Below are 27,293 nucleotides of genomic sequence, written 5' to 3'. Positions count from 1 at the left end.
AGAGAAACAGCGTGAATATACCTGATATTTGAAATAATGATGCAAACACATGCAAAAGTACCAAAAAGTATGTAGTTATTTATTTAAAAAAACAATAACAATCAATTAGTATAGGTTACCGCCATTCACAATAGTTATGAAAACTGCTTAACAAATATCAAATGCACATTTATTCTAGTTTTGCTCACACTACCTATATTGCGAGTGTCTACATCCACGCGCAGGTATAAAGCCAAGTCGGGAGGTCGGGAGGAGATAAGGCTCCATCCACGCACTACGTCACTTCAGGTGTGGATGTACTCCCTCCCCGACTTGGCTACGTCCACGCAGGAATCGACTTCCGGTCTGTGTGCGCGTGTGTGCACTACAGCTGCAAGCACGAGCGGGTAGTCTGCAGAAATCCAGACTGCGCGAGCGTGCGGGCAAGTCAAGAATGCACGGAGCGGTGGGCTTGCAGTTGTTCTCTTCGATGCACATAAGCTCGCACAAAGGACTGTTCACACATGCAGTTGAGCACTACAAGCATAGCGCTGACCTTGCGCTAAGCGCGTGCTGACGGGAGTGTTCACCAGCTTCGTATCGCACCGTCCAAACTGTTGCTCATGGCAGACGATAAGTAGCTGACGACACGTGAGCAGCGCTACATCACTGCTCCGCTGCATGTGAGAACCGACTTTAATACGCCTCGAATCAAGCCAACCACACACACGACGAAGCCTAACTGCCTCGTCTCGGCAGCGATGCACACATGGGCGAAGGGCCCGGGGGCCGCACCCGCACTGCCTGCACGCACGGATGGCACGCACGCCGCCCACACGTGTGTGTAACTCCTGGACAAAATAACTATAAAGATATATATTGGTACTATTTTTATGATGCATCATATTTGCTATTAGCATTAGAAAACAGTGAAACATTTATACATTGTCTAAGAATTTGTAATGTCACTTGACATATTAACTTTAAAACCACAATAAAATCTAACCTCTTTATTTTAATATTCTATATTTACCTATAAGAAAGCATAATGTGTACATAAAAACAAATTGTATTAGTATATTATAAGTCACGTGACTTTTTGCATGGATGGAGCATTATCTCCTCCCGACTTGGCTACGTCCCTGCGCGTGGATGTAGCCTCTGCCATCTATATTTAGTTCATTAAAATTATCAAAGAAAACATTACCATTTAATTAATTAAAGTGAACCTAGGTTATTCAAAACAAATCTCGACCACACAAACAGCATGCATAAATCTGACTCTCCACATCTGTGAAATAAAAACTTTCTTCATGCTCAGATTTTTTTTTTTTTCTTTTGTAGTCCTAATTTAATTGTGGGCTTATTCATACCAGAGATTAACCAACAATTTTTAATAACTGGCAGTTACAGAGGACTAGGAAGACAAGAAAGAAATTGAACAGTCTTTACATGCGGTAGTTGTGAAGTGAATTTCCTCAATTAATGTGGAGCAAGCAAAAGGTAGAAAACCATCAATAATGACGGCAATGGTATGAGCTGTACTGGCACTCCCAAGGAACACAGCTGTGCAGACTCTTGGGCAAGAGGTATCGTACAGAAGAAGGTTATGGACGAAATATCTAATGCCAGCCCAGGTTTGTCATCAAAGGTAAATGAAGAAGAGGAAGAGAGAAAAGCAAGAGGGATTGATAGAGGTGAACCATCCTGAATACAGAATAGTCCTCTTCCCGTTCAGCCGCTTACCCTCTGAGGACGGTGCCCTTTCCACAGCTGCATACAGCATAGTTTTCATGTCCTGAAAGTGGAAACCACAGGTAAAAACAGCACACCTTGTAAAGCGTAAAACAGCATAAAGAAGTACTTGTAAGTATTTGTATCTCATTCTAGTTGCAATTCAGAAACATGTACAGTGCTCAGCAACACGAACATAAAACATACCACCCCGCTCCATTTGCACCAATGGTGGTTTTCACAGGGCACCCCAAACTCACACTCTCAGGCTATATAGGCTATGTGTATCCATGTGCATGCTAGAGCACAACTTTGCTGTACTTTGCGGTTAAGGTTAAGGAGCAGCCTAAAATGCCAACTTCTGCCTGCTTATACAAGAATATCTGAACTCATGAAATTTGTACCTCATGAGGTTGAACTCAAGCTCAGAATTGCACAAACTAATCAAAATGAGTTGAGGTCAAAATGTAAAAGGTAGGGTTGCAAGACCTGCCCCATGCCGGATGGATGTGATAACAGATTGGAGCGTGTTGTTTATGAAACAGCTCTCAAGAGAGTCCATCAGCAGTGATTCGGATGAGACTTTATGACCTGTATGCAATGAAATCAAATGTGCAAACTATCCCCTGATCATTTAGCTATGCAAAAGAGTTTTAGATGCCTACAGTGCAGCAATGCTAACATGCATGAGAGTGTGGGTGAAGTAGCAAAATATGACTATTTCAGAAGTCATAAATGCAAACGAAAACATGACCGGGAAGTTGGGGAGAGAAGTTGAAAGATACTTTAAAGATGTAGGTGTCCATTCCAGTATTTTGTTAGAACACTGAAGTTACCGACTTTTCACTTTGAAAGATGTCAGAAAAACTGTAAACTCCTTATTCTACTACACAAAGCAACAATTTACATATTATTTCATATAACCCTTTAGAAACAATCTTTCGGGAAAATGTCAATGTTGCAACTTAAAGAAGTCATGAAACGCTTTTCCAACTTTTTCCTGTTTAGCTTTCCTCCTCAACTCATAAATAGCGCATTGTACCAAACAGTTCAAGAAGACAAAAAGGGGGAGTCCCCTCTTTCTGGGAATCTTACTTGTGTAGCCGGACACAGCCACTGTCCCCCTAGAAGATTAGCCCGTCACTCAAAATTCAGACAAGTTGCTTTCCCCACCCTGTTCACCCCAAAGCTGACAGTGCCGTGGAAGCCACGTGCTCGTTGGGCCCGGCCTCACTTTTGCCACGTGATCACGCTCTCTCGCGCATACCGACCCGCAGAGAATGAGATCAGGTGATGAAAGGAAAGTGGCTGATTGGTTCAGCAAGTGCGTAGCTTCCACCACAATGTCAGCTTAGGGGTGAAGGGATTAAGTGAGGTCCGGTGCCGTGTGACGTGCGCTTGGGCCCAATGACGCGCTGCGGGTGCCCGGTGACGCGCTGCGGGGTCCGCGGATGTATCACAGTGAAAAGGCAGAGAGCTCACGAAAGGAAGGAGGTAAGAAATAGTTTGCTGTGTTTTAAAAATTTTCGTACCAAAAGTCAGGCTTCTGACTATCTACCTTGGTTCTTTTGGCCCACTGAACGATGCGCTATTAGTAAAATCCCAATATAGATTGATTTATTCCAGTCCAAAATTCGTTTCATGGGCCCTTTAAATTCATTGTGAGATAGCCTTACAAATAGAGTAAAAATATCAAAGTATCCATGTTTGTGGATTTTATGTGAATATACGAGGGACGTTAATTTTTTTAAACTTCCAATTAGCTGAGCATAAAAAACAAGAGTGATAAAAAAAGCTATAGTACACGCAAAATTTAGATAAATCCGAGGGGCATTTATAAAGCTTGTATCATAATCAGGATAAAAAGAGAGCTGCGATCACGAGCGTCGGTGGTGAGGATAGGCCATCGGCAGATAAGCATCACACTAGGTGACACAGTTCTCCCGTCGATTGATGAGCTGGCGAATACCCTGGATGTGCAAGCACTCATTCTGAATCTTGAGGAGGTCTTCCACCTCGACAATCACCTCATCATCGCCCTGGAAATGCTTGCCAAGCAGTGGGTTCTTCATGAGAAGAAGAAGGCAAAAGTCACTAGTTGCCGGGCAGGTGAATAAGGAGGCAGAGGTATAATTTCATAACTGAAAGTAGCTGCATGCGTCACAGTCTACTGCGAAGAATGAGCTGGTGCGCTGTGGTGGAGCCCACACACTTTGTTGGTCAGCTTCCCACAATGCGTGGAAGCCTCATGCAGCCTAATCAGGAGGTCCCGGTAATAGTTTCCAGTGGCTGTGGGATCCTTACGGGCACATTTTGTCAGGAGCACATCGTGGCAGTCTCAAAAAATGCAAATTATCACTTCCCCCATGATGGCTGCATTTTGCCCTCTTAGACGGTGTTGAGTCCACGTGTTTCCAATGTTCCTTTCGTCTCTTCGTTTCGCAACCGAAATAGTACGTCAAACAGTCATCCATGGTGATTGGATGATCAAAGAAGTTGTCAGGGTTGACTTGGCAAAGCTGCAAAATTTCTGTAGCAAACTCTTTTAAGCGCTGTTTGTTCGTCGGCGGGAACAGTCGCATAACCCAGTGGACGACGACCTCCATTGTGTACAAATCATTGGGCGTGTGGAAATCACTGAGCATTGTGAGAGAAACGTTTTGAACGCACTGAGATCACAGTAATGTGGGCTTATCCCGCAATGCAAATTTCAGTGACATTTCTTTTTCTTCCTGCCAGTGATAGAAACTTTATGAACGCCCCTGATTCTGTAGCTACTTCACATAATCACCGCATAGATTTAGGCACTTGTTCTGACATGGCACGAGCTTTTGGACGCCCTGCCTCAAAGGAGGTTGCTGCTGGGGTTCTCGGGACATTTCATCTCACACCAACAAGACCGTTTATCGTCAGACATAATTCCCTGACCTCCATTGTCATGAACGTCTGTTCAACTTCTCCAGAACTTCACGCAACAAAACATTTACAAACAAACCACATACGAAGTAAGGCTGTGTGCGATTTATTTTCAATCGCTATCCGATCTGCAGACTTCGTCTCCCTACTGAAGTCCGATACGAAACTTTTGACCATAAGTATCAGGATGATGTCTCAAATTAAATTATTTTTTAAATCGCTACATGATGATAACTTTATTGATATACAGAAACATGTTACATATGCAAACTTCGATAACCCAACTAGAATGAAACAAATTTATTGTGCTTATCACTTTAATACAGACTCCTTAAAAACTATATTTATTGTTTGTTAAATGTGTCAAGCAATAGAACAGCCTAACCATGGATGCTACAAATAGTCAAAATGTGTGGCTGTATTGATAACATGTTTAGTACTAAAGTGTGCTTGCATTTCTAAAATGTCTCCCAACTTGCTTCGGCCTTATGACTGGCACTGTCAAAAATAAATACAAAATTACTTCTCTGTGGCGAGCAGCAGTCTTTTGACACACGACAGAATGGCTGAAACAACATTCTCTGAGAAGGAGATCCACAACTTGTGCCACCAGATGATAAGGGCCTAAATCTGTGTGGTGATTACATGCAGAACTAGCTACAGTATGTATCTAAATTTCATGCATACTAACACAATTTTTGTCTCGCTTTTTTCGCAATTCAACAAACATTTGTATGTCTACAGTTACCATAAGTTACTATTTGAACAAAATATTGTAGTTTTGTATTACTGGTAGTTTGCATAATATGTGCATAACACCTGAGCAAATAAAAATAAAAGTTAAAGTGCCATTTATTGCCGACAGTCTTTTTTCTCTTCCCAATTTGTCTTGCAAATACCTTGCATATTGCTTTTTTTCACATTCAAAAATATCAAAATAAAATAAAATCCTGCTATAATTAGCAGACCTCCCAAGGGTGACGTGTGTTTAACTTAAGAGAGGGATTATCCTCAGATTTCAAATTTTTCGTAATTTCTTTTAATGTTATATCTATGTTTATTACTTTCCAAAGAATGGTTGCAAAAATGTTCACTCATAAACATACAGGATTTATCTCACAATAAAAAAAAAAAGATTCTTGGCACACTGGCAGCCTTTCAAGTCAACAGCAAGCAAACTTTTACATTAAGGCCGCTTCATGTCGTTTACATCTTAATCTTATTGGAAGGGCCATCTACTCTAAGTTTAGCCTGTAGAAGCTTCCCAAGTTAAAAAGTAACAATGGCCAAAAAAGAAACAATGCAACATCCAAACAGAAAAAAATTTGGAAAATATGGTATGAGCAATATTATTGGTTGAGACCTGAAATAGGGCTTGCGATCGGTACTGGCTGGTGGCGTGATATTGTGTTAACTTCAGCAGCATCCTTTCGCCAGTATCTTCCACTTCAGTTCATATTGTTACTTTGCTGGTCTTCTTTGGTATCATCTGCCTCTTAGTTCTAAGCAGTTTATCTGTTAAGAAATGCCTGCTACTAAAGTTAGCTCGCCCACAAACGATACAAGCTGCTAGCTATTGCCAGGGGAACAGTGAAATCTCTGCTAGCCTATGCTCCAGGTGAACTTTGTATGCCCGGGACTTGTAGAAAATTGAGAAACCTAAAGTTTAGCCTGGGACTCGTATAAAGATTGGAAAATGTAAAGTTTAAACTTCAAATGCATTTTTCTCAGTGGCAGAAAATGTTGTACGAAAAAATGTATAATTTGAAGGTTTTAAAAGTGTAACTACTTCATTCAGGGGTTTCCTGGACTGAAATTTCCAGAGGTGCAATCATAATTAAAAAAAAAAAAAAAAAAAAAAAACTCCTTCATAGTGAAAACTAAATATTTTAAAAATGTTTTCATTTTTTTGTGTGTGCGTTATCATTTTTGCAAAACTGCTGTCTGCCTGGCTGAGAAACAGCCCTGGTTTCCTTCTGGCACTCTCAAGTTCAAGTGGGTGTAGGTGCTGGTCTCTACAGAAAGGATTTTTTCTTTCGCCCTTTCTAGGAAACAAAACAAAAAAACAGAAGGGACATTGGGTATGGCTTTTTTATTATGATTAGGGACATCACAAAGCTGTCGAAGTTCAAGTTGGACCAGATTTGATTTCTTCTAAATTTCAACTGGAAATTCCACAAAAGTAGACAGAAACTCAACTACTATTACGCACGTGTGCGCAAATTAAAGATGAGCTGGCACTGCCTTGTGGGAGATAGGTGCCGGTGGAAGTCAGACAACACAGGTTAAGAAATCAAACCTTGTCAAATTTTTAACAAAAGTTTGAAGGTTTGTCGAACCTTTAAACTTTAGGTTCAACAAAAGTTTGTAGCATCCCTTATGATTATATGTTGGGTTGTGAAACACAAATGTCAAAAACACTTCTCCAATTGCGAGATTCATGGCCGACAAAAACCTCTGTGCCACCCATTTTCATGTTTGGTTTACAATGACTAAAATAAAACTGCTTGAAGATGTACAAAATGTTTGCACTTCATTCACAATACATTAATGAATTCCAATCTATATACCACAATTCCGAATTGTATGGATTCTCGGATGCCAGCTTGCAGGATTCATGTTTCCGTAAATAAAATTCTGAATTGTTTTATTAAATAATCTAGCTTCCCAAATAAAAAAAAGCTATCATCATGAATCCCTCTAAGAAATAATCTGCCACAACGATACATTTCAGTCTTTTCCTTGTTCCAAGTACCGTGTGTAGAGGTACGGAATTAGCCCTTCCAGTATTTTTTTATCCTTGCTGTTGCATTCTTAATTGTATTTTGTATTATAGTTTTGCATAAAATTATACTTAGTATATAATATACTTCCTCATAAACTGTGCACTTTCTTCAGAACAATTCTTTCAGTACATCATACTACTAGCTCGTTTTCTATAGCTCTGTGATACTCCCAGTAGCTCAATATATCTTGTAAATTTCATGTGACCTTTCTTTCTCCTAAGGGGAGAACTGAACCAATGAATAGGAGACAGTATGTGTTATGAAAGGACAAAAGCTCAGCAGTGCAAGTACCATTAAATACAAAGTGTGACAAAGGTATTTCATTGGTTTTTACAAAATGGGTTCCTGTTCATTCAAATAAACATGGCAACCTGACTTTTGCAAAGCCAATCAAGGGAAAAGGAGTGGAAAGTTATTTTCAAATTAACTTTCTTATGAGCTCAATATTTCACCAATCTGGCCCAAGATAGAGTTTGGGAATACATTGCATGTGGAATATACAAAAAACTACAAACACACTTAAAGGGACAGTGCAACGATTTTAATGTTCAAAGAATTGGCAGTTTGCATTTTTTATATTGTTTATGCAAGCCCAAGTAAACAAAAACGCATCACCTTTCCCCGAAAAACTGCTATCCTGCTTCGTAATCACAAAGCAAAAAACGAAAAACGAATTATTTGCCGATCTGCAGCCGCCTCTCGCGGCTACGGGAACTAAAAGGACAGAGCCTCTGGGGGATACTCGAATGTTGACAAAACCTGTCCCCCCCCGCTGCTACACTCGCTGTCAGCCTTGTGGCGAACCACCCTTTGTAAACTTGGCCGCAACTAAAAGGAACATCCTTTTAGTTGCAACCAAGTTTACATAGGTTAGACCGGCCGATGCTTTAATGAAAGAGCGCGGGTACACAAGCTAGCCGTACGCAATAATTCGGGTGGGCATCTTGCGGAGCACTGCAAACGATGTGGGTGCGATCCTTTGTTAGAGCGCACAAGGTTTATCAAGAAAGGGAATGAGAAGATGGAAAGAGAACTAATCAAAGCTTTCTGTATACATAAAGCGGTTGACAGATACGTAAGCATGCCATCTCTTTATTTGTTAACCAAAGAAATTTTGTTTCTTGAAGGATGTGTGCAATGAGCGATAAGAATTTTTTATCAGTTGTGTGTGTTTAGGCAATTGGGATCAAGTTTGACGATGATTCGCGTTTCAATAAATCAGTTGAAAGTTGCCGCCTGTCCGTAACATACGTGTGTCTTTTTTCGTCCTGTTTGTTCCCGCCTTTTAACCTTTTAATCAATATGAACCAACTAGGCCCAAACAAAGTTTTATTGCCCTTTGGTACAGGTCTTAAGAAGCCATCCAACCAGATTTCTATCAAATGTTTATGCTGAAGTAAAGTAAGAAAGAATGTGCAGCATGTTTGGAGTAGCACTAGCTGTTGATTTATTAGCTTTTCAGAGCTTGGGGGTACACTAAAAATGGCAGGCGACGTCTTGCCCGCCAAATTTAGCGCTATCTGACAATTTTTTTGTGACACTCTTTCTAATGTTACGCTCATTGCATGAAAACTGGCCAAAAAACACATTCTGTGTTCATTTTCCTTAAAGGGAAGCTACGGAGCTTCCTGGTAAAAATGAGTTAGAAGTGAATTCTAGTGTATTTTTACCCCGTGGACCCGAATACCCAAACCATTTGCTGCGTAAGTATTGTTAAACGCGAGAAAAACGCGAAAGACAGTCGCTGTACGTGACGTCATCAACGGATCTTTTGGCTGCCCAAGGCTAGGGAGGCGGGGCTTAAGCCCTATGTTGAAATTGCTCGTATGGCTCTCCGGCGCGTCGCATCAAAATATAATTTTGATATCTGTTATTCTAAAGGCCAAATGAACGCAATTCAAGCGTTTTTTCTCAAATGTAGAAGTGCCCCATCTTCCCTTTAAGAACAACAGATGAAGGAGCGTTCGCATTGGCTTTGTCTTCTACTCTTCGGAACTGCTGTTTTTGGACTCAAGAAAATAATAGATGACCTAGGGCGATTATCTGTCCGTCAACGAGAGTCTGATTATAGCAGTAACCACCAAGGATTCGAAGCGGCAAGGCCAGGTTGTCGAACCGGTCATTATTCTGGTTTGGTTCGGGTTCAGTAGCATTGTATTTTGTTTTGGTTCGACTCCGGTTCAGTCATGCATGCAAAATATCGGTTCAATTACCCCTTCAATGGAGCGTGAATCGGTTCAAACTAGTTCATAATTCTACTTTACACTGTGGCCACATGTGTATTCCCTGCACTAAACAAAACGCACACTTCATGGCTCCCAGTCGCAAAGAAAAAAAAAAGTGTTCACCTCAATGTCATCTTCCTTAAAAAAAATAATGCAAAACTGCTTATCAGAAGTCTGTTTGCAAAAAAAGAGACAGCAGAACAAATATGGCTTAACTGCTGCAAACACCACTCTCCACAAATGGTAAGAGAGGTACTTGGAAACAGTACTGAGGTATAGTACCCACATGCAAGGTCAGTCAGCCAGCACGCGCCACGATCGCAACTAATTGTCTCGAACGACTGAGTGGAAGATTAGAAAGACGGAAAAGGGCAGGCAAAAGATAATTCAAAAACAAAAGAAGAAAAAAAAAATATAGCATGATTATTTAGAAAAAAATTTAAAAAAAACTTTTTTTTTTGCAACTGAGCTACCAGTGTCCAAGCACCCAGCACCCCTGTATTGTGCTCATCATGGCTTCACTTTGCCTCTAAAGCCTTCTTGGGGGCACCTTCAGTTTTTGCCACTGCAAACAAGCACACGTAACAGCCTGTTGATTGTTTTTATCTCAGTTTTTATGCTCACTTTTTTTTTTCTTGAAGAGTCTAGCAGCAACAAAACAAAGAACAGCCCTTTGGTCTTTTGGCATAGTCAGCTGGAGTATGCCTCCATGCCGACGCCAAGTTGTGCTGCCCGTGGACGTAAAATTGATTAATTTGTTTAATTGTTATTGAGCTGTCTCCAAGTCGCTGCTGGTGTTTGTTTAGGCAATGCTGCACCGCTGATGCCACTACTCCGAATGTTAAAATGGACCTCTCCCCACCGCTTACAAAAATTTCAATAAAGCGTTTTTCAACGAGCCAGTAACTGCCACACGAGATTGTGAGTCCGTTCTAGTTTGGGTTCAAACAAAATGTTCCATTTTACTTTCTGTTTTGTTCCAGTTCAATAAAAAATGGTTTTGATTTGGTTTTTAGTTTGACATCCTGGGCAAGACACCGCACAGTCTTTCTATACTTCTGCAGGAATCTTTCAGGTTGTTCCAATAATGCAAGTTGGCTTGCATTCCAGCTTACGACATCTTTTATTGGAAATATATTATTAACCATCCACAAATGTGTGTGCTCCAGCCACATATGTGTGTGCTCCAGTTATCGTGTATTTTCATGCATTTGCATTGGCACTGAATGAAGCATAACATCTCAATATTATTTCCAATATGTTGATATTTTGTTGGATATGTTTGCGAGACCAATTATTTTGAGAATCGTAAGTGATTCGCCAAAACCACAACTAGGTCCTCGCCGAAATTAGGTCGTTTTAAGTATTTACAGAAAGGTAAATGAAATCAGATGATCGACCATATTAAAATTATCTGTGCACCAGCCACTAGTGTAGACGTAAGTGCATAATGTACAGCACAAACTGACTCTGGATAAATTACAAAGGCTGCCCACGTCTGCATCTCAGCCAAGGCAGGCGGGGATTGCGAATGCCAAGACAGGATCGCCGTCAATGCTGAGATTTCAAGCTGAAGGGCACAACAAAAGTGATAAGATGGCAAGTGGAGACGCGGCCTCGCGTGGGAAGGCTTGGCGCAATCACAGATAAATCACAGATAAGCAGCTGCTGGGGATCGGAGCATTTTTTCTTGTCCCACGACTATGGCGGGAGCGCCCGGCATTCAACGTCGTCTTGCTCCGCCGGCTGGCTACCTTTCAGCGCAGTTCCCTCGGAACCAAAACAATGCATGGCAGGAGCACATGCGGAGGGTGCGGCTTCAATGAAAGGGTTGCAAGCATCATAGTTAGCCGCACATTGTCGCTACAAGGCACATCTCTTGTGACGTCAATCACGATGATCTTGGAATGCTGTACTGCACGGGGGTGAAAGAAACTGTTGGCGAGTCTGTGCGAAATGGGAAAGGCTCATTCTTCTAGGATTATTGACTTAGGGTAGACGTAGGACCAATATCACCCGGACGCACACCTTGCTCAGTTTTGTACCGGCTTAGCTGCACGCACGGCGCGTTACAACGCCATTGCTAGGAGGGTGAACCACACGCTCCTCGACGCCGTCGCGTTAGAAAAAGGGCAGAAAACCGACAAGCTACCGAATAAACGCATCACCGAGCGCCCGGCACGCGTGGCAACGCGAGCCATGTTCCCAAAATGTGCAATACCCTTTCGCCCTGGGTATTATTTTAATTAAGAGACCGCACTCCCAAGGGGCTCTCGTACTGTACTCCCGCTGTGAAGCGTAGTGAAAGGCTAGAGGACAGTCCAACACACTAGTACACGCGCAAAGTCGATGCGCCTTCTCGGCGCTCGATTTAACTAACAGTCGACAAAAGATGGACATAAAGACGACCAACGTAATGACGACGCGGTTTCGGCGCTACTTGTCTGGCGGATAGCATCCGTTGCGTCTGAATTCTGACCTCAAGCGCGCGAAGAAGCGCGCGTTTGCCTCGACTTGCTCGCGCACTGCATTGCACCGTCCGTCAAGTCGCGCGCGCACTTTTGAGCGTCCTGGGCTAGAGGCTCGTGACAAAGGTTGTGTCGACACCAACTGGCAGTGCGCACGGCGTTGCTGTAACGAGGAATCTACGGCGGTGCAACAAATGCGAAGGAAGCCAAGGGAGCTCACCTCGTACAAGATGTACTGTTTGCGCCATTCCGGAGTGATGTGCGCGGCTAAGTGTTCCGTGAACTTCATCGCCTGGGGCAACGCGGGAGCGGTCGCACACTTCTAGCAAACTGCAGCTAGAATGTCTAAACACGCCGCTGTGACGAGTGCCCGCCCCTACTTCAGAGAGCATCAACTTGTGAACGAATGAACGCCGCCATTACAGGTACAACGTTGCCATGCCGCGAGTTCAGAACATGGCCGAAACCAACGTTACTTTGGCCAAAACCGACGGGCAACATGATCACATGATCAGCTGACTCTGTCGATGAATCTCGCGTCAAACTTCAGCTTTGACTTTGAAACCATGTTGAAACCATGCCAAAAAAGAACCAGAGATTATGATAACTCTATGGAGAAAGCCACGAAAGAAAACAAGGGGGGGGGGGGGGGGGGGGGTGAAGCTGATGTGACTCAAACGATTTCTGTTCTATGGCCTAGATCAGTGGCCTAGATGTTCGGCATTTCGTGAAGCCTGGATAAAAGCGTGGCGTTCGACAATGATTGGTTGACGCGTAAGAAAGGAATAAGGTGCTCAACGCTGATTGGTTAATGAAGAGGTCAAGTGACCAAAGGGGTAGGCGAGGAGGAGCTCGACCACCTGTGCGCAGTGAAGGAGAGGAGCTCGGTAAGGATCGCCAGGTTTATCAGTTCGATTAGCGGTATCGCTTCCGCGCGTCTGGCGACTGAAAAGTCAGAGCATCTCTATACGTTTGTAAAATTTGCCATGCCCTTTTCTTTTTCGTATTGGGTCAGTTCATTTTAACGTTGAGATCGCACAGAATCGCACAAGTTATTCCACAACAACCCTGTAGTCATCTAAATGAGCTAATAACTCCACCATCATGTGTTTTAATTATCGATCGCCGTATGAATGGCATCACAAGAATCACTTGCCTGCTGCATTACTTTTGCTGTTAAAACTATTGCTTTTTTTATGTATTCATTTAGGTATAAACCCGTAAAGTTTTGGTTTCGGTTTCTACTAGTCAATATCGTGCAATCCAATCCAAGTCGACGCCAGTCGCAACGGAGGCCGCATGCTTTTGCGTATGCCACCTTCGCTGCCTTCGCCGCGCTAAAGTGAACTAGCCGCGCTAAACGGTTAAACCAGGTTAAACGACTCGAGACTCAAGTGAAAGCTTGACTGGCTTGACCATTCGTATTTGGCAGGGCAGTGTACTGTACCAGCTGTCCTACTATCGTAGCAGTGCAAGAATGGCGAGTTTGGTGCGATCTGTCGTGCCGCTTGGGAGGACGCTGCCGCTGCTGGCGTTGTGGTTGCTGCTGCTGGACGGTGTCCGGTGCCGGAAGCCGGCCGGCTACGTCCTGTACTGCCCCTGCATGGGTACGTGGACGGCCTTGTTGGCCCCGACGAAGCACACTGCAGAGCCGATTGCTCGAGATCCACTCATTCGTTCTCACTGGGCCCCCTCACATGAGCATAAATACTAAAACCTTGCCGGACTTGTTTCTGGCGTGGGATGACTCTTGTGTCAAACGAGGCTATTTTCCCTATTCGATCGCAAGCACCAGGCTTTCGAGTTCGCTGACGGCTTTTGCTGTCATACAGCGCTGCCGTTTAACTCGCTTCGAGTGATGAGAAGGTACGATCGCAATCTTGTCGAAGCTTCGCGTGCGTGTCATCGTTTTGTAGTACGCAGGTAACGCTGCAGAAGGCCTCTGACATTATTCGACACGGTCACGCCTTTGGGCATAGCCCGACAAAGAAAGGCAACCGGTTTTGTTAATTGTTCACGTGTGATCGATTATGAATTTAAAACCTCTATACTCGGGGAAAACTTTGGCACATTGATACTTTAGACCCATGTTGTAAAACATGCTTTTCGTGTAAGACTTGTCAAATTATGAGGCGGTGGCGAAAACCAGCTTTCTGCGTTAAGTCCTTATTTCGAAATTGTTTTGTTCGCATTCTTCCCTTTGAAAAGCATGCAGGAAAGGCCTCAACACGCACCTCGTATCGCTGCATTGCAGTGTTCTTCCGCAGCATAAAGGCCCTCTGCTTTCATCGCCGTCACCATGGCAGTGAACGCTGATTTTTCAAACGCCGTCTGATAGCCAAAGTTGAATAGTTTTGTAATGAGCAGCCGCAGACTGTTGCGCGGCATGAATGCAGACAGGGATGTGGGTTAGCACGCTCCTCAGTGATACACGCGTCGTCCGAAAAGGTCATTCGGCGTTTGTTGCCATGGTGACGGCGGTGAAAGCAGGCGGCCTTTATGCTGCGGAAGAAAACTGTGGCGCAGCAATAAGAGGTGCGTGCTGAGGTGCTTCCTACACGCTTTTCAATTGGCGGAACGTGAACAAAAAGATTTCAAAATAGGGACTTATTGCTGAAGGTTGGTTTTTTCCAGCACCTCATAATTTGATGAGCTTTGCACGAAAAGCATATTTTTTGGGCCACCCCACGCCCTGTTTTTTTTACACGTAACATGGGTCTAAAGTATCAAACTGCCAAAACTTTTTCTGGCATCACCGAAAAGGTGAAGACTGCAACCACAGCTGGGATCGGTGCTTAATGTGCACGAGCACACGGGTACCCATAGCCTTGGCTTCATTGCCAAGAAAAGTTGTCCCCAAGTATAGCTGAGAAGTTCACAAAACTCTTTGCCAAATCTTTGCACCCGCAAAAACAAGAAAAACACGAAGATGGTCGTTTTTCATAGCAGGTGTATTCTAACTCGTATCTGGGATGCTGAAGTGCCATCAACAGACTAGATATTGCGGGTCTCGAATGCTGAGGTGGTTTCAAACTTTTTGCTTAATTAGACTATAGATAGGCAGGCATTTAGTGGGAAAGGCTCCAGGAACCAGCCTCTGCCTCTTCCATACACTATTTTTAGTGTCATGCTTTGTGTTCTTGTTTGCAGAATGCAAAAAGGAATGAAGTAGGGACTAATGAGAGACTAGCACCTGCACATATTAAAACGGAGAGGCTACACAAGTGCACTATATTGAAATATCGCTACACATGCGAGAGCTTCTCGTGTTTGGATTGCCTATTTTAAACTTGAGCCGTTCCTTCCTTATTTTTTTTTTGCTTGAATGACAATGGAAATTTGCACCCTGTTCACCATATGTTGCTCAGGGGCACAGAACAGTACACAGCCATCTTGGCACTTTGACACTTCAGCACCAAAGGTTTTTACTTAGCACGACTATCTGTCCACCCCAAATGTACTTAACCAAATATATTCAACACTTGAAACAAATTTGGATGCATTAACCAATCAACGCATTAGCGAGTTCGCAAGCCGGGGAATGTGCACAGCTGATCTTTCAATGTCAGAAAGGACGTTGTTGATAGCTACTAAAGAAGCACCTCCTGTAGTTTGTGCACATTGCCAGTTGTACGCTTGCACATGGGGCTTCAATTTTTAATTCACTCATTTTTTAACCTTGAACTTGGAAATGGTTCATTGTATGGCTTTCTAATTTTTGTGGTTTAAGTGAACTTGAAGGATAATTACTGGGCCTTTTTAGATGCAAATATAAAACTCGAGAAACCATGAGTGTTTACTGTTTTCGTAATAACTTTTGAGCACTTTCGCATAAAAGCGGAAATAAGAATCGCACATAGAGGAAGGTGACTGAAAAGGACGGACAAACTCACTACAAGAAATTCTAAGGGAACAAACTCTGGAGCAGGGGATGTAGGACAGGACACCACAAGTTCACAGTACTCTTTAAAGTCAGGACTAGCTTGTTGGTAACAGGGCTTGCATATAGTGAAAGGTAAGGGAAAAGGACAAACACGCAGAAAGTTTAATAAAGCTTGTGTCTTTTCCCTTTTTGTTTCCTTGTCTTCAGGGTTCCTCCATATGTTCATTAAAGCCTTTTAATTGGGTGTAGTCTAAGTTGGCCAAAACAGGTGTTTATGCAAACATGTGCTAATGGTTCTAGTGCCCTCTGACAGACAAGTCTGTCTTCCTTGCATGACTCTAACAAGTATGGTAAAGAGGGTCATGAACTTCGGTGTTAATGTTTTGTGTTCGACACTAACATGTTACAAGGGTGATTCAATAAATAAGGTGAATTTTTTTGTATGAGGACTCCTTTTACAGATAGAAGCCTACTTTTTTGTTATTTTTATTGTTTTACTACTTTTCCACATGGATTTAATTTCTTAGGCAGATTACAAAAAAAAAACTGAGACTTTTACCAAGTAACAAAGATGGCCAACCAAGAAGCATGCTCCAGGATCGAACAGCGGTCAGTTATCAAGTTTTTTGTTGCTGAAGGGTGCAAACCCGTTGAAATTCATAGGAGAATGTCAACTGTGTATGATGCCACATGTTTCAGCCAAAAAAATGTCGACAAGTGGGCTACATTGTTTAAAGAAGGACGGAGCAGTGTTGAGGATGAAGACAGGCCTGGGAGGCCTACAGAAGTGAGATCTCCTGAGGTGATCGAAAAAGTCAATGACCTCATTCAGTCTGACAGAAGGGTGACAGTGGATGGCATTGCAAGGACTTTGAGCTTATCTGTGGGGACAGCACACAAAACTGTCCATGATGACTTTGGCTACTCGAAGGTCAGCAGCAGGTGGGTGCCAAATTGCCTACTGCGGAGCACAAACAGAGGAGGGTCGAGTTGTCCCAGCAGTGTCTTTCCCACTATGAGAAGGATGGTGATGAGTTTCTGAAGAAGATGGTCACATCTGACAAGGCATGGGTTTGGCACCATGAGCCTGAGTCTAAATGACAGTCCATGGAGTGGAAGCACGCAGGCTCTCCAGTGAAGAAGAAGTTCAAGTCCCAGCGGTCCACTAAAAAGGTGATGCTCATTGTTTTTCGGGATATGCAAGGCCCAATCACCATTTCATTCCTTGAAAAAGGAAGCACTGTGAACAGTGCCAACTACTGTGAACTGCTGAGCCAGGTCAAGAAAGACATGAACAAACGCAGAGGTCATCAGTCAAAAGGAGTCATCTTGCATCATGACAACGCAAGGCCTCACACAGCAGCCCTAACGGTGCAGACCATCAACGAGCTGGGCTGGGAACTGCTCTCTCATCTCCCTTATAGCCCAGACCTTGCCCCTTCAGACTTTTACCTGTTTGGTCCCTTGAAAGCGTTCACGAAAGGCACGAAGTTTGAAAGTGACGATGAAGTCAAATGTGTTGTGAGCGACTGGCTCAGACATCAATCCAAAGAATTTTACGCTGAGGGAATACGAAAGCTTGTGCACAGATGGGAAAATTGTGTGACAGTGCTAGGAGACTACGTAGAAAAATAAAAAAAAAGTAAGCTTCTATCTGTATTAGAAGTCCTTATACAAAAAAAATTCACCTTATTTATTGAATCACCCTCGTAGATTGTGAGAAAAATGTCAATGTCGTGTTTGCATGGTGCGGGACAGTCGAATTGCAATATTTCAGTGTCTGCATTGTACACACCAGGGATGGAACTGCTGCGCTGATTGTGCCATTGTGCTCCTATTGACCTTTCATGCGCCACACTGACACAAAAGTATAAATAAGAACGAAATTGTGCCAAGGTGTGCCCAAACTGAAATTATAAAAGATCCTCGTCGAAATTAGCCGTTGCGCAGTTTCTGCTGGCGACATTGACATCGGAACTTCCCGCCCAAAGGGAACACCAGGGGTTCCGAATTCGAGTCCCAAGCTCTGTATTCAAAAGTTGCTGCCACAGTGGTCTCTGCCATGGTTAGACTTTGTTTCAGCTTATAACAATTGTTACAGCATCCCTTATTGCAATGCTTTTGCTACCAGGGGCCCTAAACTCGTCAAACACAAAGCTGGAGCCGAAAATTCGCAGGGCGCGCTGATTGGACGTCGGCGACAAAAACGCAAAGTCATTGTTGTGACTGTCCAATTGGTGTGCTCCGTCAACTTCGTCCCCAACTTTAATTGTGTTTGACGAGGTTAGGGTCCTAGACCTTGAAGCTATTTGCTGTTACTCTGTTGCGTCTAAGATGATGCTACAAGTGAAGAGCTCTGGGCCTTCAGCATCCCCGCCAAGAACGCGCACTCATGCACTGCGAGCACTGTTCAAGACCACTTGCTGGCGTTGTAGCATCGGCTGCGTCTGGACATAAGCTGAAACAAAGTATAGCTGTGGTTTCTGGAATCACTTCATCTGAATAGTGGAGCAAACAGTGCCTCCATATTGCAATAAACTCAAATGTATTCAAGTTGATGTGCCTCCCTCTTGGCCATACTTCCACTGTTTACAAAAATCACATTTCACACGTGCAAAATCAGTCCAGCCAGTGCTCGCTTGCAATTGCAGCCAGCCAGAAACTGCGCGTGCATAACACACAAACACGGCAATGAACGCACCCTAATACGCTTTTATGGAAAGGTGTATAGATGAGCGGCGTTTGGCAACTTCCGGTTGCTTATCAAATTTTGTTTAGCTGTTGGCAAACGACGACAATGACCTGCAAGCCTCTCTAAGCATGGCTCTGAAAACTACAGCCTGGAGGTTTCAGAATTATACTTGCACAGGCTTGCAGCTCATTGTCGTCGTTTGTCAACAGTGAAACAAAATTTCCTAAGGAACCGGAAATTGTCAAACTTTGCTCACCCCGCTGCCCGCGTTTTCCTGCCCTGAGGCTCCACGCAGAAAACTTAAAAACATGAGAAAGGCAGGCGAGCAGTGAGGCTAATGATGGAGCAAGGTGCGAGCTGAAAGCTATATCTGCCTCTTTGTTTATATTTACCTCTTTGCTAGTCGGTTCCATCACTTGTCACACTTGTGTAATTTCGCTTTACATATTGTGTGATTTTCATGTAATTTGTTAAAAAATGTTTCAAATAAAATGTGAATTGAAACTGCCGTTCACATGAAGTTATCTGCATGCCATGTTTCCTTAAGTTTTGAAAACCAGGTGACATTTGGCCTCTATTTTAACATTCTTAAAACTCTTATGCTGCTCCCAACTTGCTCCAAGACCTCGTGTTTGCTGCTCCAAACTGCAGTTTTTTCCGCCCCCAAAATTGCTCCAGAGTTGCTTTGCCCAGTTCCATCCCTGACACACTATAAGTTGCAGAAAAGGATCTTTGTGGATCTTTTTTCACAAGCTTTTTCAAAGTGGTTGCGAAGGAACCATCTTAAATGACTCCGTCTCCCCTTACGACAGACCACATCCGGCGCTACTGGTCAACCCAAACAATCTAGCACCGTGAACATACCGCGTGACTAGGCACTTGGCGCATTCCCATGCTGTTCTCGAAGGCCACGTGACATGCGCACAGCATTGGGTTGGCTGAGACGGCTCATAGAGTCTATTGCGGTCCGTCGTAACGTGAAACGGCTCAAGTCTGGATCATCTCCAGTGTGTGGAGCCTACGGGGGCAAGACTCCTAGGGTATTTCCAAAGGTCCAAAAGTACTGGGGGTCTATCTTGTATGCTGGAAAATTTGCTAGTAGTTTGTGTTGTCAAGCTACCAGGGGGATTTTTCTTGTTAGTTTAATATCCATCCTAGGCAAAGTGCATAGGGTTTCCTTGTTTTCAGGTTTTGTTTTTCCTAGGTTATTCAGCATTTGTTTTGGTGTCTTTTCAGCATCTATAAGGGCTCATGTGAAGGAAGACAGGACATGGCATTCCCCAACACCCAGGGAGCACATGCACCTCACATGTGCCCATCCCCTATTTTTTTGCGATTATCTTCAAATTTTGAGTGTTTCTCGGTATTTTACTATAGGTAAGGGCTGTGGTTCCCAAAGAACAGAGCATCTTCGTGTACAGTTCATTTTAGGCTGTGTCCTTGGTCAACGCGAAATGAACAAGATCTTTTTCCGCGAAGCTTGGTTTATTCTTGACCGAGGACAGCCCCAATTCGCGGTTAGAAGTTTTTCCGTTTTTCCCCACTTAAATGAAACTGGCCTGGGGGTTATTTTTGGGGTGTTTATCGGTTCATACCGAAAGCACTGGACTGTAGTAAGAAATGACGTGGTTGCTCCTTACGACAAATGTATTTTCATCATCTCCTTCGCAATGTTCGTTGTCGTTTCCGACACCGTCGATGACCTCGCTGGACGTAGTCGCCCTATAACACCCGATCTGTGGTCCCCCCTTCCCAGGGCGGTTCGGAAACCAGGCGGACCACTTCCTGGGGGCCCTAGCCTTTGCCCGTGCCCTGAACCGCACCCTCGTGCTGCCTCCGTGGGTGGAGTACAGGGTGGGACAGCCCCACTCTGTGAGTCCCAGCCATCCGTCTGTGACTGCCGCGCCCCGTAATATTTTTGCCCAGAGCCGCCGAGTGTTTCCAGAATACTCCATCCCATGGTGCCCCTTGCCCAGCACTGACGACCCGCTTAAGTTTTCTGGTTGGCAGATGTCTGAGGTAGACGTAGGGGATGTGTGGCATATTGGCACCATGGAAAGGCAGGCAACATAAAGCGCATATGAAACGTGTGCGCTGCAGCCCTCCGCAGCTGGTGAATTACTACTTGATGGGTGTTAAGAAGCAAGCTGGTTTTTGCTAGGTGTTTCTCAACAAGAAACCTTTATTTCAGTTTTGGAAAGGGGAATGCCAGCCCATTTTTCTGCTCGCGAGCAGAATGCACGGGGTCACCATAATGCAGCCATCAAATTGAGTGCCGTGACACGGTTCTGAAACAAAGCTTTGGCAGTTTCTGTGGTACTGTGGTAGCATTCAGTAGTACTAATTCTGCACTTTCATACTTCCCTGTTTTGCCATGGTTTCTCTCTGCTTAGCTGATGTTCACAGTGCCCATTAGTTCCACCTTGTTTTATGGGGGCCTGAATGCATCCGTTTCCTCTTGCAGCATGTTTTTTTTTCAATGTATTGGCAGGTATCGGTCCTATTTTTGTTGGTTGCTGATGAAGTGTTTTACGAATGGCCTCAGTTCTTTATGCTCCGGTGTTTGTTACTTGTCTTGGGTTCTTTAAAGTGGCTACCCCGTGGGAGCTCTCGAGCAATGGTATTGTCGGGCATCAAATTCTTCGGCGGTTGAGCTCGAGGTGGTAGCAAACCCAAGTGGGACAGTGGTGCATTCTTGCTCGTTTAATGAATTCTCCAGCACCCCATGTCTCAAGTAGCTTCAGTCTAAGTCAAAAGAGCCTCGAGTGGATGTGACCTTTATCGCTCCTAGTTGTGCAGCCTTTGCAGACGTAAGCCTCAAGAACCTCTTGATATCCAGTGGCCACAGAATCCTAGTATCTTGAGTAGTTATTGAGAACCTTCGATTATGTATGACATTGATTAAATGAGTTCGGGAGCTTGGACTGAGTACAACAAAATAATCTGTTTTGCTGTGGCTTCTTTTTGGGGACCAAAGTACCTTCAACATGCCGTTATTGTGCCAGGATGACATCGCTCCAAAGGGTGCTGTTGACTGTGGCAGTTTCTTCTTCCTGTCTAGGCAGTTACTTTCGATACTTATGGCCCCTTTATGTTTGACCTTCGGGTCTGTTCCTTTAAGCAGAGGGGCTGTCGGGTCGAGGAAAAAATAAAAAGCTGTAGAAAGAAAATGAATGGGAGTTCCATAAACAAATGTTTTGCAAAAACTTGGTGCCTGTAGACAAATGCTTGTTCCTGTTTTGCCTATTATTACCTTGAGGCATTTCTTCTGAATGCTAGCACATTTCTTAAGGCCCGTTCACACACTTGCAACCGAGCGCAACTAGACCTGTTGCAACCTTTTAAAATTTCTTAGGACGAGAGAACACACTGGAGCCATCTATGCGGTTACCTTGAAACTGCATTTTACAAGAGCGAAGGTTTTGCGGGATTTCCGAGGTCAAATGTTCGTAATACCTTTGAGAAAGGCTCGTTTATAACGTTGACAAAAGTTCTTTCGAGCCAAGAGAGAAAGGATAATGCGCGAGAGAAATGAAAAATATGCCGGACCACCAAGTTTAAACTGCTACCCGATAGATGGTGCCAGTATGCCCTCTCATCATAAGAGATATTAAGAAGTTCCAAGGCACTCTATTCTAAGATGTTGCAACTGTGTGAACGGGCCTTTAGCCTCTAATTAGGAAACACCGCCGTTTTTTGCCCTAGTAAGCTCACACAGAATCCCGGGCCGCCCACAGGTGCAGGTGCCCTTTGACACCTACTTTAAGGTGGACAAGCTGAAGGCCTTCCACAGCGTCATCCTCATGGAGCAGTTCATGAGGGACCTGGCACCCACAGTCTGGCCCCCTGGGAACCGCACAGGTGGGTCTCTGGTCCTCTTCCCCGGAAATGGATGGCATCAACATCCCACGATTGAAAGGCGACGAATTTAGTCTCAACAAAATTGTGGTCCTGGGTTGCATCTGCTATTGCAGAAGGCTTCTCAGCATTTTTGCGGAGAGTCATGTGCATACCTATTGCACTTTTGTGTGCACACTTGATGTCATGAGAAACAAATTATGTTATAAGGAACATCACATCATGAGGAACATGTGAAGTCAGGAGAACATGTGAAGTCAGGAGAACATGTGAAGTCAGGAGAAACTGTTGATGTTGTGAAAAACCCCAGAGCCCACATTGCTCACATTTTTTATGTGTTACCTTAATTTATCCGCTGAATGTGGCACCGCTTGCAGTATCACCTGATAAAGAATCATAACAAAGTCACCTTAGTAGGGAAGGTAACCAGTGGTGGCTATAGCTGAGCTAGACTCGTGGACAACTTTCTGTGGCAGTGAAGCCGAGCCTATATAGCCCATATCTGTCGTATTGCTCCTGGGTGGGGCATTTTTACTGCTTCACTACTTCAAGCCCCTTCATCAGCATTATAAGCTGAATTTAACTTTTCTGTACTTTATTCATCGTTCTACTTTAAATATATTATTTCTGTATGAAATTCACATGCTTTAAGACTTCAGCTATCAAAGAACTATTTATTTTACTAATTCGCTCTTTCTTTTTTATAGTATATTAAAAGAAAGTATTCTTAGTGAATTCTTCATTCAATTCTTCTACATAGCAGTTGCACTGTTTGTGCCATGCAGTACCAGGCTGTGACTGTTTCTAAATGCAAGAATAGTAATGAACAAATAAGAAATCTTGTAGCTGTTATTAACTTACGACGCAATATGTGTCGTCAAATACCGTGCGTGTGCCCATGTCACAATAAGCACCCACCCACTACGAATAAAATGCAAGAAAAATAAGCAAATCACATATCATACCCACCCAGCAAACTTCTGAATTCTCCTTTATTCCATTTCATTTATGAAGTAATAAAATATAATTTTATATTTAGTAGCGTAGAACACTGTCAAAGCTGCTTGTGCAAGCGTGTGGTTTCATCTTGCAGTTTGTTTGCGTGTGCTTTTGCACAAAGGGGACGGTAGGTGAAGCCATGCGCTTGTGCCAGCAGCTTTGACAGCGTTTTAATGAAATAGAGTATGTATTGTCGAGATGCTCCTTCATGTCGGTCGCCTCTCCGAGCACGCCGGCGCATGCGGCGAAGCCCATTCCATCGCGTGCCCCTTCCGCATTTCTGTGCTCGGACCTAAGAAGTGTCCATCCCCCTGTTTTTTGAGGTTGTCTCCTAATATTGAGTAGGCGCTTGCTCGGTAGTCTACGGTGGACATTGGACATTCGCATAAATAATTAATTGGTGATTGACTTCCTGGGCAGGGCAGGAATTGTGAAAGAACTAAAAGGGAAAGCCCCCCAGGAAGGTCCTCAGCCGCCCTTTCTCTTGTGCAGTGCTGTGCTACCAGGGGCGGGGGGGCGGTAGCTGCCAGGCCAAAGAGGGCAACCCCTTCGGGCCCTTCTGGGACACCTTCCAGGTGGACTTCGACGCCTCCGAGTTCTACGCGCCGCTTCACTATGACGTCCACCGCGGTGACACGGCGCAGCGCTGGAACAAAAAGTGAGTCAACATACTCCCCAGCGAATTTGATGAGAGGACACCACCCTCTCTGAGGGTCAAAGGGATGCTGAACCGAAATCTGGATTCCACAAAACACAGTGGCAAAAAGCGTGAAACGAGATGCTACAAACACCAAAACGTCACTCATACAGTGAAACCCGTTTAGAACGAACCCACGTACAGCGAATTATTGTTGATATTGAACTCACGGAAATGTTAAATAAAAATGCATGTAAAAAGTTATTTCTATAATGAACAACATATTGGCTATATCAAACTTTTTTCCCCCAGGAAGGCTACCAAAAACGCGCAAAAAATCGTCGTCTAGCCTGCCCCTTCCCTCCCCCCCCCCCCCCCCCCCCCCCCAAAAAATATAAAAGATCGTAGGAAGGAAAGAAAATTCCAAAAGGTCAAGCCGCTAAAAAAATTGAGCGATGAGAGATGATTCAGAAGGGGAGAAATCTAAAAATATACACTGTGCACTCAAGCACAAAAAAAATCTTTTCAGCTTGAAGCGGTTGCCCACGAAGAGAAGCGATTCAAAAGAGGAGATAAGCTAAAAAAATCAAACTCTGCACGCATGGAAAAATACAAAATAAATAATTCCAGCGCGTTGTTACACAGCGGAAGAAAAGAGATGAGAAAGAGAGAAGCTCTCGCCTTACAACGAACGCATCGTGGAAGTTCCGTGTAAATAGTTTTTGCTATATCGAACTACTTGCTACGTCGAACCGATAGTAGAGTTTCCTGCTGTTCGTTATAAACGGGTTTGACTGTACGGCAATATCTCGAACAGATGACTTTGTTTTCTATAAAAAGAAAGGCGCATTTGACAGATATGTTGACATCTTGTTTTTTCGAGAAGAGTCGAGAGAGAGAGGGAACGGCTCGCGTCTTCTCTGCCTCGCCGCCTTGAGGGGGTGAAGCGAAGAGAGGAGCAAACGAGGTATGTTGACATCACGTGCCTCGTTGGCCTCGTTCAATCTCGGCCTCTTTTTCCAAGACTACGGCCGTCCATTCGAGACATCGCCTTACAAGTAGTGTTGTGGGGATTGTAGCGTCCCGCCTACAGCTCCTGCATTGTTTTCTGAAATCAAAAGTTTGGTTCACAATTCCTTTGTAGGATCAGGTCCCACGGCTGAGAACTTAAACATTAATACATGAGCCCTGATTCGTTTGTGTGTGAGAGAAAATGCACGGATTTCGACCATCCCCACGCGAATCGCCAAAACGTGCCTTGCCGATTACCTTGATGGATGGGAGCATAGATGGGAGTATTAAAGTGGTAAATGCAACGATTTTAATGTTGAAAGAATTGGCAGTTTATATTTTTTATATTGTTTATCCAAGCACAAGTGACCAAAAACGTGTCACCTTGCCCCGAGAAACTGCTATTCCACTGCGTAATCGCAAAGAAAAAAACTAATTTTTTGCGGATCTGCAGTTTAAAGTTGATTGTCGACTTTAAAAGTCGACAATCGCAGAGAAAGCGGCTGGGGTCTCTTAAGAGAGGGCCCAAGGGGAAACCACGTGAACCCCCAGAGTATGCACTCGAAAGGCGATGTGGCGAGTTGAGAGGCACTTTGACCTTCAATCTGTTTCATATTTTAAAGTATAAAAACTAGTGCTCGCAAGAAAATACGGTTTTCTGTTCTTCGTTCCACAGGTGACACAGATTAATTTCCACCGTGAACTCGTGAACGCAGGCGTCGTGGAGGGCCTGTGGTATAACCATTTGGGATTCCTGAAATTTGGAGGCCACTTTGCTGGGTTCACTTGATGCCGCTTTTACATCTGCCCATAAACATTGGTCCTGCTCGGGGTCCCTTCAGCTGGCATCACCCACCACTGGAACGTGATCCGTGGTTTCTGACAACGTAGTTTTGAGTTCGAGACGCTTCCATGGCGTCTTGTCTAGTTTACAAAATGATGTGCTAGCCTTTAATGGGTGCAGTTCATTGCTCCGAATGCCTCGGCGGACGCCTGTGTCTAGACCTCCGTCCTCGGGTCAGAAGAAAGACCCGTGGCTGCAACTCGCCGTGTGAAAAATATATCTTTGCTCGTGATGGAAAAAAAAAAAACTGATACAAAATGCCATCTTGGTTGCCCACGAAAATTGCAACTGCCTCTACAGGTGGGTTTCATTGCTTTAAAACTGGGATGCTCAAAGAAACAGCTGACGAGGAAGAGCGCTTCGGTTAGCTCGACGGGCTCAGAGATGTGGGGTGGGCGCTTGGTACGTCTTTTGCTTACAGTTTTCAAACGTTTCCCAAAGTAGTGGGTAAGGGCTTATTGCGACATGGGCACACGCTTTGTATTTTGGGTTACGTACCGTTGGACGGAGCATGCCAAAAGTTATGCCGCGATTCCTGTGAACACCTGTAGAGGCGTTGGGACTGACCATGCAAGCGAGCGAAGATGCCAGGCTTGGTTTGTGTGTGTCGATGTGGTGTGCACCATAGGCGCTGATTATGGGGGTGGGGGGGGGGGGGGGGGGGTGCTCGGAGGCCCGACCCCCCCCTCTTCGAAGTATAGGCGTCGACTGCGGGGGCGCTGAGGGCTCCTAAGTTTCTGGGAAGGGAGGGGGGGCAGGTTACATATCTCCCTCCTCGAAATTCCACCGATTTTCGGACATTGAACGAGTCTTTCCATGGCATCATTTCTGTTTTTCACTCCTGCAAGCGCCGCCCAAACAAGCACTGCAACAAGGGGCTCCCTGCTTGCATGAACCATTCTCTACGTATGCACTTCCTCGAGAAAACACGACAGTTCAAAAACAAAGGGCATGGAAAACGGAAGGTAGGAAAGGAGAAAGTAGACTGATTGCCAGATAGGAGAGGAGGGTGTAGATTTTTGTTTATCTGTTTTTCGCCTCTTCAAAAATAAGAGATGCAATGATTCTTCTTTCTTTTCTCAAGCTCTTTCTCTCTCCCTTGGTGACCTCATGCTTTTTTCTTCCTAAAGCTCTCTCTTTCTCTTTTTTGGTGAGGAGTTGGTCAGTTGCTTCTTGAAGTTGAGTGTGTCATGCCATCCGACTGAACAAGGATCAACCTGCCGTCTTTTGACACAGAGTCGACTGCTGCATGCACGCTGGC

General features: G+C 44.2%; 2 protein-coding genes across 2 annotated transcripts in view; one reads left to right on the top strand and one right to left on the bottom strand.

The window, feature by feature from the left end:
* Positions 1-12,604, bottom strand: part of LOC8024849 (xenotropic and polytropic retrovirus receptor 1) — a 48,626-nt gene extending 36,022 nt beyond the window's left edge. Inside the window, exons 1-2 of the mRNA XM_029966458.3 lie at positions 12,329-12,604; positions 1,726-1,777 (exon numbers count right to left, since the gene is read on the bottom strand). Of these exons, the coding sequence (XP_029822318.1) occupies positions 1,726-1,777; positions 12,329-12,397 (121 nt within the window). The 5' untranslated portion in view covers positions 12,398-12,604. The remainder of the gene's footprint in view (positions 1-1,725; positions 1,778-12,328) is intronic.
* A 769-nt stretch (positions 12,605-13,373) lies between these two features.
* The window catches only part of LOC120841511 (GDP-fucose protein O-fucosyltransferase 1), a 37,206-nt gene continuing 23,286 nt past the window's right edge, over positions 13,374-27,293 (top strand). The window contains exons 1-4 of the mRNA XM_040212417.2: positions 13,374-13,715; positions 20,440-20,555; positions 22,421-22,544; positions 24,033-24,198. Coding sequence (XP_040068351.1) covers positions 13,586-13,715; positions 20,440-20,555; positions 22,421-22,544; positions 24,033-24,198 — 536 coding nt within the window. The 5' untranslated portion in view covers positions 13,374-13,585. The remainder of the gene's footprint in view (positions 13,716-20,439; positions 20,556-22,420; positions 22,545-24,032; positions 24,199-27,293) is intronic.

Source organism: Ixodes scapularis, unplaced genomic scaffold, assembly GCF_016920785.2.
Source record: "Ixodes scapularis isolate PalLabHiFi unplaced genomic scaffold, ASM1692078v2 PGA_scaffold3__209_contigs__length_174095766, whole genome shotgun sequence".
NCBI lineage: Eukaryota > Metazoa > Arthropoda > Arachnida > Ixodida > Ixodidae > Ixodes > Ixodes scapularis.
The sequence above is the reverse complement of the archived record's forward strand: the minus strand, read 5'-3'. Positions and strand labels throughout refer to the sequence as shown.